This window comes from Clavelina lepadiformis, chromosome 6 (assembly GCF_947623445.1).
Source record: "Clavelina lepadiformis chromosome 6, kaClaLepa1.1, whole genome shotgun sequence".
NCBI classification, from domain to species: Eukaryota; Metazoa; Chordata; class Ascidiacea; order Aplousobranchia; family Clavelinidae; genus Clavelina; species Clavelina lepadiformis.
The window spans coordinates 1,419,483-1,435,470 of record NC_135245.1 but is presented as its reverse complement, the minus strand read 5'-3'; the positions used below and the strand labels follow the sequence as shown (position 1 = coordinate 1,435,470).

Here is a 15,988-nt window from a genome sequence, read left to right as displayed (position 1 = left end):
GCATTTTTCAGTAAACTTTAGTTTAAAAGACGAAGTTCGTGTCTAGATAAATTAAGAAACTCTGTAAGAAAATTATAGCCTACTGTTAGTAAAATGTGTGACCAAGCTTAAGACACTTAGAGCCGAGTTACTAGAAACTTCACCTCAATGTTGTTTTGAAAAAGAATCGAACGTAGCCTACAGTGATCACTTTTAAACGTCGTTAAACGATATGACATAGACATCATATCATATGACATAGACATCAATAGAATCTCAGCTATGTCATTGGGCACATGGGGTTATTGGCCTGTAGGTTATTGTGATACTAAAACAATTGTGTTTACCAATAGAAGAATTCGTTGCGAATCAAAGTTAAGCATACGTCATATCCTACACGTTTTTTAAATCGGTTGCGTCATATTGACTGCTTTCTTAGTTTGCGTGACTTAGGTATCACATGAGATAACGATATAGTTTCTTAGTAATGCCCACAGGGTACACATTTATAAAAACAAATATTTCTTCCAGCAGTATAAGTACGTCTAGTTCTTTGTACTGGAATCTAATTGTAAATGGTTCACTGTCAGTGTAGCCATGAACCAGTTAGCTGATAAGACAGTCAATAAATGTTTTCTTATCATTTACTTCAGGTAAAAGCGTAGCATAAAGGTTCAATACTACTGGGAACTAATTGGCTCAGCTTGTAAGGGGGCAGGCTATTAGTATAGGAACTTATAAAGATTACAATGTTGTTTGGATTATATTGAAAAATAGCCTATTATACGAAGTCAGTTGTTCACTTACAAAGCTAGAGTAGAATTTAGTTACCGATAAATCATTATAGATATATACATTACTACACATATGTGGTGTAGGCCTTCATCCTATAGATATGAGGTTTAACTCCTGCTCGATCTTTACTTTTGATTGTCAGTTGTTGTTGACAATATCATATCAATATCCAATTTACCTTAGCTTTGCCATACTTCAATTATACAGGATGTAACAGAAAAATATTTACGTTCGACGATGAAAGACCTCGTCGTGAATCATAGATTTGTGCGTCATGCAAATTTGTAAACTTTTCGGTGTATTTCTGTTGCATGACTCATGTATCACGAGAGATGACTGTACTTTCCGGAAATGGTTGCAGGTTACTCCCACGTTTTTGAAATAATTTATTTCCTGTTAAAACGTTAGCTCTTAATGCTGCCGCTAGACTATGGTTGTAATCGTTATCTGATACTATAGTATGGCTTAGCTATAATTAACTAGAGTCCTAGAGTGTAAATGGTTACTATGGTTACTATGGTTACTACAAAATATTTTGACACATATAATCTAAACATTTCAAGTCAGGTACTGATAAATTATAATATCTCTGTACTACCTGCTACTGTACAACTACAAATTTATTAATAACCCCTGTTAATATTCGACTATAAGTTCCATAAGGTAAGATGTATGCAAAAATTAACACACTTTTTAACTTTAAAAATCTCTATTTTTATAGGGTTTTGTGGCGTGAATTATTAACAGATTAATTATGAAGACGTTTTGTATTGTCATCGCAATTTGCACAATTTTGTTGCCTTTATGTAAGTATTTACTTATATTTGCTGAAAGTTTATGACTGTGGTTGTTAATTTACTTCAACTTTTCATAAAGCAAATATTCACTTACCATTAGATAATGTTATTTTTCTAATTGCAAAACGAAAAAATAATGTATATAACTCACCTTATTTCGGTGTAGGTAACTCTTTGAGGTGTTATAAATGCACAACCCTCTCGGCCCAATAAATCAACGTCACTTGCAGTGACGGTGACATCACGCAATGCCCAGACGGCCAGAACTTTTGCTTCGTGAGGGCATCTTATTCAGGTAAATTGCTTCGTTGTATTACTTCACATTAGTTTAGATAAGTTTTGATCTGATGTCTTGTTTGTTCTTCAATTAAATCAAATCTAAAAACGCTCAAGTTTTCATCTTTTTTTCAATGCTTCAGCAACTACCGGTTACCAAGGAACAACTATTTCTCGTGGATGTAGCGCCACGCGAGGACAAAATATCTGCCCTATAATACCACAGGGTCAAAGCATCGCAACCTCATGCACCCAGACCTGTACCACAGGTAAAATCGTTAGACTTTGGTACATCTATATGTAAATCGTTTATACTTAAAAGTTAAAAAATAACAGATTGTTTCGGGCCCAATATATTTAAGTGAAATGTTTTATAGATATTTGTTTTTTAAATTTAACATAACTCTAAAATCTATTCATTGAATTATAGACGAATGCAATAAAACGGACGGCAAAGGATCTGCAAACGTGCACAAGTCTAACATTCTTTTCTTTTCGGCGTTTTCGCTATTTTCTTTGATTGTTCTTCGAAACGATCTGTAAATGAACTGGCATTTTTAGCTAAAATGGTTTTTGAGATTAGGAATAATTTCTTTTGGCTTTTTATTGTTGAATGATTAAATTTTGTTTACTTGTCATTTGAGAGTTAATTCAGCCTTATTGTTGTGAAAAGACAAAAACGTTCGCACCAAGCTAGTTTTGTAACAACAATGGCTAATAAATAATGTGCGTTATACAATTCTATAGTTATACTGTGTATATACTGTACACGTATTTTTATTTTTAAAATATATTCGCCTGCATTTTTATAAGAGCATAGGCAATTTATAAACTTTGTTAGTTTTAAGTTTTATGGATTAGTTGCAACCGTATGATATTTGTAAAAAGTTTAGATTTGCATTAACTCGATCATAATAAAAATTATATTTCCAGTTTTTAAGATTGTTTTGTTCCTGTTACTGCTTAATTGTCGATACAAGTCGTAAACTAACGTTTGCTACCACAAATCAAAAACCGAACCATTTTAGCGATGACGCACAGGTGTTTGGCAACGATAATAAAACTAACTCTCTGTTTTAAAAACCATCGGCACAAGGTTTCGTTAAACGTTGCAAAATACCTTTCGCTTGGTTAATCATAGGCAATTTAACACTTGATCAAGCAAGTGTGGTGGGAAGCTGCCCACGCAAGTTATGTTTAAGAATAACGCCCCATTCGTACACTTCGAAGAACATCAGCAGCAGCCTTGAAGACAACATCTTGGTTGCAGTCAGGTCAAAGGAATGCGCAAAACGGAACAATGCCTGATCGGATCTGCAGCGTTTAGTAATATTTTTATGAAAGCGGAAAGGTAGAAAGTAAAGCAGTTTGGTTTGAGAACAATTTACGCAAAGGGACTTACAGTTCATGATCAAATCTATGGGTACTGAATAGAGCTCAGCACAGTACTGAATAGAAATTGCCTTACAGGGTTCAACAGGATTTGTAAACAATAATTGTCTAATGGTTAACAAAACAAATTTCCATCAGAAGTTATAAACTTCATCTATGTAGAACAATTTATTATGTCGTTCAACAATTTATTACTGGCAACATCATTATGTCGGACTTGTACTTTAACCTATATCTTCGTATATTAAAGCGAGAGAATTGTTAAGTCAATGTAGTTGGAACGGATGATTTCGTTTCTGGGCTAATTTTTTCTCTGCTGTTTAGTCCAAGTTTCAAGTGAGATTTTCAAAAGATGACAAGTTTCGCAAAAATCCCAACATGTCACGTTTTTATAAAAAGAAATAGTTTCTTGAAAAATAAAAAGTACAGACATGGATCAAGAGATTTTTACATACTTTAAATTCAAGTTCTATGAACTTTGGCTTTGTTCTATATGAAACTGATGTATCTACTATAGAGCAGTTTGTTTGTGCAGGTATAATATCACGTATGAATGAGTAAAATATTTTATTTTTATTATAGTTTTAGAAACCTAAATCTTATAAAAGTTGACTAACGCGGTATTTTTAGTGTAATCATGAAAACCTTTCAAATTGCCATCACACTTTTCACACTTTTTATGCCTTTGTGTAAGTATACGATTAGTATATTCTTGCACTTGTTTAATTTCTGTCGTTGTAAACTGTATCGTTATCAGCTATTTACAAACATGCTTAAAAAAATGAAGCAATTAGATTGCATTACTGGTAGCTTTGGTCTTGTATAAATAAACATTTATCTTGATTACTAATATCCTGGCGTATATAGGTAGCTCATTGAGGTGTTATAGTTGCACAATCCTCAATGCCCAAAACATTAGCATAGCTTGTAGCGAAAGCGAAATCGCGCAATGTTCAGACGGCCTAAACTACTGCTTTGTGAGCGCAGCTTATTTAGGTAAGTTGTCTCGCTGTATTATACTTTAGTTGGCAAATGTTTTCATGAGATATTTTGTTTATTACCCTTCTATAACAAATCTAAAAGCGTTTAAGTTTTCATCTTTTTTTCAATGTTTCAGCAACTACCGGTTACCAAGGAACAACTATTTCTCGTGGATGTAGGGCCACGCGAGGACAAAATATCTGCCCAATAATACCACAGGGTGAAAGCATCGCAACCTTATGCACCCAGACCTGTACAACAGGTAAAATTGTTCGGTGTATCAATTAACCGTTTGTAGTTTTAAGTGTTTTTGAAATGTACTCTATTGTATTATACTCTGAAATCAATGCATTGAATTACAGACGAATGCAACAAAACGGATGGAAATGGTTCTATAGCTATGCATCAAGCTAACATCCTCCTTTTCCTGTCGTTTACTCTGCTTTCTGTGATGATTATTTGCAACTAACGGCGTGTTAATGAAATAGACTTCATAAAATGAATTAATGATTTCTGAAACATTTTGATAACATCATAATCTAAGCTCTATGCTTTTTCCTAATTCGGAATGGTCTTCACTTAACGTATATTATATAATCCCAGTCATGTAGGGCCTATATAGTTGTCACTTTAATAAATTTTTGCAAACACATTCATGACAGCATTTTAGTTTATGAATATTGTTAGTTTTAGGCCAATCCCAATCAAAGCTTGCGATGATACGTGACCCACAAATTTATGTTTAGAAAAAAAATTGAGTCATAAACATTTGCTGGTACATCTGCTGCTGTTCTATAGCTCCATCTATCCTGAGTTACTGGGTGGTTCACGCTGTCATAAAAGCAAATTTCAAGCATCAGGTGGAAAAATAAATAAGACAAACTACAAGCACAGGCAGCTTTGTCAGTTGAAAGTGTTAACCCAAACAAAAAGTTATTAAAAAATGGATTTTTCAGCTATAACCAACACGTAATATACCAAACAATATTCAATTATGGTTGGAGTTGGTTTGTATGGTGTTGGTTAAGATATTTCTCAAAAAATGAAGCTTATTCTTAAAACTACTCTGGCCAGCCATTACACTCAAAATTATAGTAAACAGTAGCATAAATCTTTAGTTATAACTTTAAAATCAACCTTTTCGATAATCTCCAACTTCAAATATACCAGTAATAACTAATGGTAGCAAAATAATAACTTAAATTTTTAGGTATTTTTCTGTTAACCTAAACGCCTTTTCCAGCACTGTGCTTGATGATTTTCTTGTAGCAAGCAAATGATGAAATTGCCAAACTGTCGCACAAAGCTCTCAAAAGAACCGCACGTGGCTTGAAGGCCGCACTTTACCCGCTCGCCTTCCTTTGCCTGGAGACAACAAAAAGGCTACCGCAGTACAATTGTGTTTACGAATAAAAAAATTAAATATGTCTTTTTTTAACTCGTTCGCTGTATCTGCTGAGTGCCTGTTTTTCTCAACATTCCGGGTCATTGCAAACTTATCGGGTGGATTTAGTATCAATTTAATTAATTAGTTTTTACCACTGTACTCGTAAAAGCAGGTATGCAAAGACACAGTTAAAAATCGACCTTAGAACGCCGGGATTGAATTATATTTGCTTCATGCTCAGCTTAGTATAGGCCTCGTTTGGCCTCGAAAAACGAAAGATATATGTGGTAAGAATATGAAGCCGTTTAGGTAATCATACCGGCTCAATTTATCATCTTTCACGACTTATTAATCGGTGAGAAGGGCTCGCAGATTTACTATTCCACAACAATATTTCTATCACAAGCTTGTGCAATATTAAACAGTGGCAGAAAAATAAGAAGAACCAAGACAAGGATTTTTTACAGAAGCTCATAATTCCGTCTTAACAAGTTACTTGATTCGACGCTGGGCTTCGATTCAACCCACGGACAGTTCAACCCAGAACGACCCAGCCAACATCTGTGGGTTGAATCATCCTGGGTTTACTGGTCCTGAGCTGAATCGTCAGTGGGTTGAATTGAGTTCGCAAACCAGTTTATATTAAACCTTCCAACGAGTTACAACTCATTATACACTTACACTTCAGTGAAAATCGGAATCCGCCCAAGCTAAAAATTGGACATTTATGTTGTTTGTCAGAACAGTATTTGATCGTGATTTTTTAAACGTGCGCTAAATCGACAACTCATTTCTCCCTTGTAACTTTCCTCGTTTGGCTTATATATGACGTCACAGAAGTTTCCGTAAAATCCAATTCGTTTAATTTTATGGAAACTATCTGTACAGTGGGAAGCAGCGAGTTTACCACTTTAGTTTGAAAAATTATACCATAAATATTGTTTGAATGAAATCTATTGAAATAAACGTTTGCCGATGACAAACAGATGATGACTAAACGAAGCCTGGTTATGACTAATTGAAACGTATAAACCACTATAACAGGTTATGTCGTTAAGTAAGGCTATAACATAACTCAAAATAGGGAAGCTATTAAACTTGTTTTTTGGATTTTTTTGAAACGAATTCTATATAAACGCAATGACTTCTATACGACAACAACAGTATAGTTATACGCGGAGGCGATCACTATAAGAAATAGATTGACGAGCCAAGTTAGTTCAAGGTGAGAATCATTCCCTGAAGAAATATTAATATTGTATTCTTTCTTTTTGTATCTAGATTTTATAAGTCGCAAATCATTTTAAGAACATCGACCGTTTGGTTTTGCTCACTGATCATGAAGACCTTTCATTTTGCCACCATCCTTGTTACCCTCCTGCTACCTTTGTGTAAGTATATAACCGTTGTATTTTGATCGAGTTTCATAACGATATTTACTCAAGTGAGGGGCGAGTCCAAAAACAAGTTGACCTAAAGTCCTAAACCTTAAAGCTGTCAATAAGTGGTCTTAGCTGTACTAAAACACGTAACGATCGTCGCCTGCATTCCAGTTGAAGCATTTGCTTGTGAATGTTAGGTGCTAAGCTATAGCCTACTATAGCTTACAATTTTCTGCAGTCAGTCTTTGTCGTTGTCGTTAGCCTAGTCCGGTACCGGTAATGCTTCACTGGTAGGCCTACATGCACTGCCATAATTCTATGCTGAAAATAAGCATCGAGTGTAACTATAATCGCCTATCCATCGAAAAGTGAGGTATTCACTGTCTTTGCGCTAGGTATTCACTTTAAGTTTTTGTAACACTGTAGTTAAAATATATATTGACTTGACGTAGTCAGCTTGTTATTTGTTACAAAACGAAACCTTTTTGTCCCTACTGATTAGGTAGTTCACTGAGGTGTTATCAGTGCGGAATCATCAACGCAGATTCTATTACAAGTTCTTGCACTGAAGACAAAATTGAAGATTGTCCGAATGGCCAGGACTACTGCTTTGTGAGCGCAGCTTATTCAGGTGAAATTGCTGTGGTTTTAAAAGATATTCGAAGGGCTGAAATCTTTTATCCTTCTGTTTTATAATCCAGCAACTACCGGTTACCAAGGAACAACTATTATTCGTGGATGCAGGGCTTCACCAGGACAAAATATCTGCCCAATAATACCACAGGGTCAAAGCATCGCAGCTTCATGTACCCAGACTTGTACAACAGGTAAACAAATCCAATATGTTTGCGTCGTTCTTAAGCTATAAACGTTGTTACGGGACCAATAAATTTACGTCACTTGTTTGTATATAAGTTATTTTTATTCTGCTTTATTTCTTGTTAAAATGTTTATTTCCTCAAAATCATTATTTTACGTCACAGATGAATGCAACATAACAGATGGCAAAGGATCCGCAAATATACACAAGTCTAGCATTCTCCTCTTTTCAGCGTTTTCGTTACTTTCTCTCATAATTTTTTGCAACTAATGACGTATTTACTCACCACATTAACCCCGATCGTAACCGCAATTATTTATGAGATTAGAAATCATCTCCTTTTCATACCTTTGAATGTTTTCTGTTTATTGCACTTGCTAATATTTGGATGTACATAGCCATAAGAATATTGTGTTCAAAATTCCTAATTAAAGTAAATATAAATTTAATTTGTGAATGCACTTTACAACCGCATGGCAGCGTTACAACCATAGATATCTTATAAACCTGTGTTTTACAGCATATATGTGGTTCTATGTTTACAACTCAAAAATTTAGATTTGCAAAATAGCAGAATTTTTGAAGTAAATCTTTGAATTTTTTTCAGTTTTCTAAGATAAGCAACTTGCACGTGCAAAAACACAACTGATAATTAATTAATTTGTTTCAAAATTTTATGAGTTTAAGTTTAAGTCCCCACGGCGGTAGAGACAAAAAATTAAAGATGAAACGATGATTGTCTTAATTCCCAACTCGCATAAAAAAGCGATTTAGTGTAAAAGCGGTCATTGCATCATAATTACTTTTAAAACATTCACTTTATATAAAGGTTTTAACTGACACGACGCGGTAGTCTGCTTTCAAAGACAGAAAACACTTTTTCGTTTCTTCTCTTTTATTCTTTATCACATGTTTTTTTGTACCAGAGATTGTTTTGCTTCATTGTCTGCTAAGTCGTGTTTCATAAGATGGTTCTAGATATTTTTTGGTAATTTAAATTTTCTTATTGTTATGTTGCTCGTTTTTAAATATCAACACGTGAGCGCTTCATTGTTATGACAAAATTTACAAGACAATGAAAATACAGCAATAAGATTAATAACAATGATGATAACTTTGATACATTTCGATAAATTGCAGCATTATGTTTTGTGCGTGTTAGTTCCTTTCCAAGACCAATGACTTCGTCATAGAAACATGATTCATTCATTGTTTCATTACCGCTGGATGTCCTCACAGCATGCAAAGAAGAACTATAACAACATTGACCATAGCAAAGTGGCTGACTCGCACTTGCCTGGCGGCGCCACCGCCACCTCCTTGGGTTCCTGTGTCAGAAGCGATTGTAGCTTCCTGTATTATGCCTTCGAGACTGTTGCAACCATCTGTTATTGCGATAATTTTGCTTGTTTGGTTATTCTGCATTTTTTAAGCATGATGCATGATAGGTGGACAGTAAGTTATTGCAAGATTATTTTCTCCTACCTGCAGAGCAATGTTCGATACATGTCATTACTTGGCCTAAGGTCGAACATGACGGCGTGATTATGTTTTCTCGACAAGTTCGGGTCACCGAATGAACACCGGCTTAAAACAATGTTTGGAATGAAAGTTAAGCGAATTTTTACCAAAGTTCAAAGCTATTATAATTTATTCTTACGTTCAGTTGAAGTGATTATGACGCAGTAGTTGTCCGCTGAAACAGGGCAAGGAAGTGGGGAAGCCCCTGTACACTCATCAAGAGGAAACGGCAAAGCATCGATATTCACAACCGAGCATTGGAAACAGCTCAGTTCGCTGCTACCTATTGTCAACGTCACAAACGCTGTTTGTTTGCTAGTTTTTAGAGTTTAACTGGATTAAGCATAAGTGATGTCTGTAAGTGTAGAGTTAAAAAATGTCACAAACACAACACGAAAATTAGTTACTAAATTTAAAGCGGAATACTGTACACCTAAGTAGGCCTATCAGCTTTTGACAGCAGTAACTCTTTGCACAAACCTATAATGTTGCCATGCGCTAAGCAAACACTATCAAATAACCATGTGGAGCATTCTAAATGCAAACACCCGCAGACTCGTTGTAAAAATTACTTTCGGGTCCAAGTCCCGTTGGATTTTGAGTAGGGATTTTGTCGGTTCCGGCTGAACGCTCTATCCCTCCTGTCCCTGACGGCGGTTGCGTCCCTATGATAGGGGCGGTTGTTGTATTCTGTATGCCTTCGAGACCGTTGCAACCATCTGTTGTTATCATATGTTTGCTTAGGTTAGTTATATTGCTATTGTTAGTTATATTATATTTGTTAGTTATATCGCAGTCAACAATCTATCTCGATATATGAAGCTGACTCACTATAATAATCAATGTATAGTATAATAAAAAGGCAGGATAGCACTGTAGGGTTAAATTTAATTTTCAATTTCTCTACAATAGAACTAAAAGTTAATTTACTGAAATAAAAACTAAAATTACCCTAGATTGCTTGCTATCCTGATTTTTTATTTTACTATATTCTGAATATATGAAATGTTACGTGTTTTTTGTTTGTTACCTGTAGAGCAGTATTCGGCGCATATTGTTACTTCGCCTACCATCGAACATGACGTAATGGAAATATTCGCTTCACAAGCCCGTACCACCGAATGAATACCGGCTGTTAATAAACAACTAGTTAGATTTGAGTAAAATTTGTGCGTCATACTTCAAAGCTATAATTCTACTTATTCTTACGTTCAGTTGAATTGAATATGACGCAGTAGTTGTCGGCTGATGCAGGGCAAGGACGCGGGGAAGCCCCTGCACATTCATCAAGAGAAAACGGCAAAGTATCAACATTCACAATAGAGCATTGGAAACAGCTCAGTTCGCCGACATCTGTTATCAATATATCAACATCGTTGTTTGTTTGTATGCTCGCTGGATTAAGCACTAAGCAAATGCAGCCTAGATAAGTGGAGAGTCACACACGGAACAAAAAACAACCCGATGGTTGATTACAAAATTTACAGCTGGATATTTGAAAGCCGCTGCTTTGATGCCTTGAAAGGAGACAAAGTGTTTGACCTATGAGTTCTCAATCAAACTCACAAAACGTTGTCAAAAGTATAAGCACTTTATCTACAATGCAAACACGAACACGTTACAAATATTACTTTCGGGTTCAAGTCCCGGGGTAGGTGATATTCTTGGCGGGGGTAACACTCCTGGCGGAGTTGGAAGAGAAATGATATCGGTTCCAGTTGGGAGTTGGATTTCTCCTGTCCCTGGTGGTGGTGGTATGAGTCGCGGTGGTATCAGCGGCACAAAACCTTGTGGTGGCAATAATGGCAGCAGCGGCGCAGATGGTATTGCTGGCGGAAGCTGTGACTCCGCCAACAAGGGAGAGTTACAACCATCTGTTATTTTAACACGTTTGTGATTAGTTTGAAAAGTATTTATGGAAAACATTTAACAAAACTCGTACAACCCTGTGTTACCTGTAGCGCAGAAAGAGTTGCAAACAAGTCCAACGCCATCGTTTGCACATACTTGGGACGCATCGCCGCTGTGACAGCCTCGAGCTTCCACAAAAGAATCAGCTGTTTACGATAAAACAAAAACTTGACTTGGACCTTGCAACTAAAAACGGATCAGTCTTACGTCACCGGCGCACTACATTTCAGTTGTGACGTACAGTCTTATGACATTTAGGCTACCGGTTGAGGCTGCATTAGCAGACAAACTTACGCAACGCTGAGGTATTTGTAAAGCATAAGCTGGCTTCGTCCGGGCAGGACGTGGCATTTTGTCCGATGCACGTATCAAAAATTGACAGTTGCCTGAAGCCTATTTCGCATTGGAAACAACGTAACGCGTCACCTGCGACAAAGAGGGCCGTCAATAATATTACTGCCATGTCTTTGGTTTTACAACACACAAACATAGGCCTAAATGTAGCCTAATTGCAGCCTAACTGTCGACTAAATGTAGCCTAACTGCGCTTGGTGAGCAAGACCGAGGCTGAAAATTCCAAATTTTACTTGTAAATTAATATTACACATTGTGGGAAAAAGTTTCATCGACATCTTTAAGTGGTTAATCAGTATGAACTATTAAGACAGCCTCATATAGACCCAGATAGTCCATGTGACAACTACAGTATACTCCCACGTCAACATGCTCAGTTTCACAGGAGTGCTGAAAAAGATGCTTTTTCTATCGACTTCAAGATTACTTTGATAAATTTTGTAAGGCCTACACTTCTGCTAATTTACTGGCAGTAGCAAATTCCTTTTGAACAAGAATTTGACGATCGACATTAAAATTTAAGGAAATCTTCAAAAAGTATAGGCCATTTGTTATATGGAAATCGATAAATTCAAACAAATTTATTGTTTAACCAGTTGTTAGGTCGCAAAATACATGTACAAAAAATAAAACCATCCATGACACGTTTTCCTTACACATAACAGAGTTTTCCAAGACGAGAACCGGTGTTTAGGAAATAACTCCTGTGCCAACAAGCTCTTTGGCTCGCGACCCCGGAAAAGTATATTAATGCGTTAGTGGCGTATTTACCGTATAATACTATTTTTACAAATAGTATTGCTAGCAACGAACACATCGGTTGCTATGAAATGTGAATAAAGAACTTTATGCAACTTACATATGAAAGCAGTTGAAGCTATGAGAATAGTTCCAAATGCGAGGAGCTTCATCGCTGAAGACAAAGAACGCCCTTATACAGTAAATGTTATCAAACAATAAGATAAAAACATCAAATGTCAAACAATAATAGATAACTCAAGCAGATATAAACTGTTAATTACTTTAACAATAGCCACGTAAGCTGGTTTCTGAGACTTATACTTTTTTGAAGAGATAAATACGTTTAATTTAGCATTTCTTCAAATAATAACTAACTAATAGTAATAACTAATAATAATAACTAACCAACCAGATGTTATGCCTACACAACAGGATTGATCCTATTGTCTGCTACTAAGAAAAGTTTCCAGTAAGCCTAATTGGAAAGGTTTAATAGTTATTCGTTTACATAGAAAAACTGTTTTCAAAATTATTGAATAGCTACTGGGAAGTTACTGCTACACACGTTTAAATAGCACCGAAAAGCATTTCCTGAGTAAGATTTAGCAAAAACGTGTTTATTAGTGATTTGGTCATCACGCAACATTTTTGAAAAATTTATTTGCACAAGATCGTGTATGAAGTGATCTTTTGCACAGAAGCTTTTAGGAAGTGAAGCTGTTTCCAGTAAATATTTATTTTAATCCACCTAAGTCACGCACATCGCTGCGTTCTTTATAAGGAATTACTTCTGTGTTCCGAAAGTGAAATGAAACAGCTAAATTTTTTAAAATACATCTTCTTCTAAACTTTTGCTTTTAGTCTGGAAACATTCTCCTACTTAATAATGATAGCACTATTATACTACATTTTTATCATTGTTCTAATCTTAAACACAAAAGATCTATGACATCACAATGCTCTTGGGTCTTTGCGAGCACGTTTGTACAGCGCCGTGTTTACAATTACATCGAAAGAAAGGCTAAAATGTTTTGACAACAGGGTCTAAAACAGAGGCGGCCAATATACGACCCGCTGGCCAGAACGCGGCACGCGGTACCTACTTATGTGGTTCGCCTCCCGCACAGACTTCATCAAGTAGGAAATTATTTCTTTTAAATAGTAAACTTTTTTTAAATCTTCTAAATATCTTTTAAAACGTTTTAAATATTTAATCAAACACTTTTAACTGTTGTCTGGCCCGACCAGCATCGTTACATTTGTACGTTGTGGCCCACTACGAAAAATAGCTGCCCCCCCCCCCCCCCCCCCTCCTCAATAGAGTAACATATGCGCTCGCTTCAACCAACATTTCGTTTTTACTATGTTTAAAAACCGATTAAAAACGTCTCGAAGTGAAACGTATTCTCATATTTGTCCGTACAGCGAACTTCATCAAATCATTTTCTTTCACCAAATTGCGATGAAGGCGATGAAATACATTCCAGTATTGACATGTTGCTCACCACCGTGTTCATGTTCATGTTCATGTTCATGATAACTTGTGGTTGATAACAGAGAGCAGATATAGCAGAGTAGGCCTATCTGTTTGCACCGATGAGAAAATTACTGGAGAAATGTGTGTCGGACGTTTCAAGAAAATTAGCGGATTAAAAATCCGAAAGCCGTGGATTGGAGCCGTCACCACCATCGACATCTCATATTCTAGCCCCAGGCATGGAATGTCACAGACAACCTTTCTAGCCGGTCAAAATCCCCAATTCCGTGTTGACATTTTCCAATTTCGTTTCTGCGAACTCCATCGATGCTCAGTTGTTTCACTACAGAACGTGCAAGAGCAAACGTTAAAAGTCATCCGAACTTGTGGCAAAGCTTGAAGAGAGATTCTGAACTGTTAGACAGACAGACAGACAGATAGACAGATGATGACAGCATGATAGACAGACTGCACGACGAAAAGATCTCTCACGTCTTTCCAAGGAAAATTTGTTTTCGTCCAACAATAACTCAAGGCAGGCAATACGCCGAAGCGAGGTAACATATAGGCTCCAATACAGCTCATACTTCAAGCTATGAAGTCTTGATGAAGGTTTTGGCAATTTTTAGTCTTGTAGAAACAATTGCTGTTCCAGCCTCTAGCGTTGTTTTAACAACACGTCGAACATTGCAATAAAAATGCACTGATTCATTTTTCATTCCGTTTTCAATAATGCAAAATCTAGGCGTGATAGAAAAACCTAGTAGCAGATTTGGATTCGGTACCTAAAAGACACCCAAAATCGTTTATTAGATTATTAACCAGAAACGTTTCGTTCGAGAGTGAGTTTAAAAGTGAGTGAGTTTGTAGGTAAAAAAGCTAAAACTGCACCGACTTCTTATAATTAATCCATTGACTGTAACCTTGTCTTGCACGTGGAAAGCCGATGTGAAACACTTACATTTATTCAACTCACTTTAAAAACCTTCAGAACGTACGAGAAAACGTATTGAAACGTATGAGCCAACATCGAAAAACGCGAAACAAAAACGCCAACAAGTTTAGCGTTGGGCGATCAGCGTTTAATAGAAATTTAAACTATTTGTTAACCTTTAAGTTTAAGCTGACGTATCGTGAGTAACTCGAAGCTCTGATTTCCAAGCTTTTGCCCAGGTTGAACTTGACACTTCCGCCTAAACCTTCGACCCGCACAATTCTTCCGCGTGGATCGTTGCCTTCTTGAAAGCTTGAAAAATTTGCGTTGACTGAAGTAGCAGGACTGCCTGTGTACGGTTCGGTTTGGGTGGACGCTTCATCATTTTGCCCGGACTCCAAAAGATTTCGCATAGCTGAGAGCTTGGTCGATGTAAGGCTGTGCTTTTCACAAATCGAGGCGTTTTTCTTCTCAGCAAGGTTGTTTTGTAGCTTGAAGTTTTCGATCATTGAATTCTTTTCTTCGCAAAGTTTCTCCAACTTTATATGTTCGTCTTCAAGTTGGCTTGTTTCTTCTTTTATCTTCAAATTTAGATTCTTTGAATCGTTTAAATCTTCTAACAAATCCTTTTCTTTTACTTTGAGATTTTCAATGTCGTCAAATATTTTCTTCATCGCCTCATTAGCCTCTTTTCCTGCAATTTCTTCCTTCTTCCAACAACTGTTATTACGCTCCAGTTTTCGTTGTTTTTCGCTTAAAGTTTTCCTGGCGTTTTTCACTTTTTCGTCGACGCTTTCGTTTCGTTGTTTTAATGACGTAATCTGCGATTCCAGGTCCGATATTTTGATCTCAGTTCTCATCATCGACTCTGTTGCTTCAGTTATTTGTTGCTCTTGTTTCATGGCTTCCTTTTCACATTGTTTCATCTTTTTCGCATGACCACGGATGCGGTTGTTAGAGGCTGCCAAGTCTTTTTGCAACTGGATGTTGAAAGCTTGAAGATCGCCGACCGCTTTTTGCGCATTGTGCTTGGCTGTGTAACGAGTTATGTGGAGCTGTCTTGCCAGTTGTTTGTTTTCGAACTTTAAGTTCTGAACCTCGTTTTGAAGAACGTCGATCGCTGTATCTTTGGATGCGTTTGCCGCGGAGTTTATCGACGACATATTCTAAATGCTAAGCACACAGTTGCCTGCAGTTGGAATATTTCGCACTGAATAATGCAGCACATTAACTTAATCCGC

At 36.5% G+C, this 15,988-nt stretch overlaps 4 protein-coding genes and 1 long non-coding RNA gene across 9 annotated transcripts; 3 read left to right on the top strand and 2 right to left on the bottom strand.

Moving 5' to 3' along the window:
• The first annotated feature begins 504 nt into the window (after positions 1-504).
• LOC143462382 (uncharacterized) lies at positions 505-2,782 on the top strand. 2 transcript variants are annotated; one of them, XR_013118166.1, is made up of 5 exons: positions 505-1,135; positions 1,496-1,580; positions 1,738-1,866; positions 1,991-2,116; positions 2,278-2,782. It is a non-coding gene; the product is annotated as an uncharacterized LOC143462382 (long non-coding RNA). The 2 variants fall into 2 exon arrangements; XR_013118165.1 differs by lacking the exon at positions 505-1,135 and having other exon boundaries at positions 1,164-1,580.
• Positions 2,783-3,073: 291 nt separating this feature from the next.
• LOC143462421 (uncharacterized) lies at positions 3,074-4,872 on the top strand. The gene is made up of 4 exons (XM_076960585.1): positions 3,074-3,928; positions 4,107-4,235; positions 4,357-4,482; positions 4,583-4,872. Exons 1-4 carry the CDS (start codon positions 3,877-3,879, stop codon positions 4,687-4,689), a joined length of 414 nt encoding a protein of 137 aa, XP_076816700.1. The 5' UTR covers positions 3,074-3,876; the 3' UTR covers positions 4,690-4,872.
• A 618-nt stretch (positions 4,873-5,490) lies between these two features.
• LOC143462986 (uncharacterized) lies at positions 5,491-8,331 on the top strand. The gene is made up of 5 exons (XM_076961328.1): positions 5,491-5,602; positions 6,889-6,998; positions 7,492-7,620; positions 7,691-7,816; positions 7,973-8,331. Exons 2-5 carry the CDS (start codon positions 6,947-6,949, stop codon positions 8,077-8,079), a joined length of 414 nt encoding a protein of 137 aa, XP_076817443.1. The 5' UTR covers positions 5,491-5,602; positions 6,889-6,946; the 3' UTR covers positions 8,080-8,331.
• Positions 8,332-8,686: 355 nt separating this feature from the next.
• On the bottom strand, positions 8,687-12,897 carry LOC143462985 (uncharacterized). 4 transcript variants are annotated; one of them, XM_076961324.1, is made up of 11 exons: positions 12,746-12,893; positions 12,455-12,526; positions 11,536-11,667; positions 11,286-11,387; positions 10,962-11,204; positions 10,540-10,683; positions 10,361-10,462; positions 9,903-10,049; positions 9,470-9,613; positions 9,295-9,396; positions 8,687-9,194 (listed from the first exon to the last, which is right to left on the bottom strand). In XM_076961324.1, the coding sequence occupies exons 2-11, from the start codon at positions 12,504-12,506 to the stop codon at positions 9,043-9,045; spliced, it is 1,320 nt and encodes a 439-aa protein (XP_076817439.1). In that variant the 5' UTR covers positions 12,507-12,526; positions 12,746-12,893; the 3' UTR covers positions 8,687-9,042. The 4 variants fall into 4 exon arrangements, with proteins under 4 accessions (XP_076817439.1, XP_076817440.1, XP_076817441.1 ...); XM_076961325.1 differs by having other exon boundaries at positions 12,455-12,508; XM_076961326.1 differs by having other exon boundaries at positions 12,455-12,508; positions 12,742-12,888.
• Positions 12,898-14,762: 1,865 nt separating this feature from the next.
• Positions 14,763-15,910, bottom strand: LOC143462107 (uncharacterized). The gene has a single exon (XM_076960150.1). It carries the CDS (start codon positions 15,908-15,910, stop codon positions 14,912-14,914), a length of 999 nt encoding a protein of 332 aa, XP_076816265.1. The 3' UTR covers positions 14,763-14,911.
• Positions 15,911-15,988: the final 78 nt, after the last annotated feature.

Coding starts and splice junctions, on each gene's coding strand:
- LOC143462421 (XM_076960585.1), top strand. CDS start 3,877: ATGAAAACCTTTCAAATTGCCATCACACTTTTCACACTTTTTATGCCT. Junction 3,929..4,106: donor CACACTTTTTATGCCTTTGT/GTAAGTATACGA, acceptor TGGCGTATATAG/GTAGCTCATTGAGGTGTTAT. Junction 4,483..4,582: donor CACCCAGACCTGTACAACAG/GTAAAATTGTTC, acceptor ATTGAATTACAG/ACGAATGCAACAAAACGGAT.
- LOC143462985 (XM_076961324.1), bottom strand. CDS start 12,506: ATGAAGCTCCTCGCATTTGGAACTATTCTCATAGCTTCAACTGCTTTC. Junction 11,388..11,535: donor TACAAATACCTCAGCGTTGC/GTAAGTTTGTCT, acceptor TATCGTAAACAG/CTGATTCTTTTGTGGAAGCT. Junction 9,614..9,902: donor AACGGGACTTGGACCCGAAA/GTAATTTTTACA, acceptor CGTTGACAATAG/GTAGCAGCGAACTGAGCTGT.
- LOC143462986 (XM_076961328.1), top strand. CDS start 6,947: ATGAAGACCTTTCATTTTGCCACCATCCTTGTTACCCTCCTGCTACCT. Junction 6,999..7,491: donor TACCCTCCTGCTACCTTTGT/GTAAGTATATAA, acceptor CCTACTGATTAG/GTAGTTCACTGAGGTGTTAT. Junction 7,621..7,690: donor TGTGAGCGCAGCTTATTCAG/GTGAAATTGCTG, acceptor TTTATAATCCAG/CAACTACCGGTTACCAAGGA.
- LOC143462107 (XM_076960150.1), bottom strand. CDS start 15,910: ATGTCGTCGATAAACTCCGCGGCAAACGCATCCAAAGATACAGCGATC.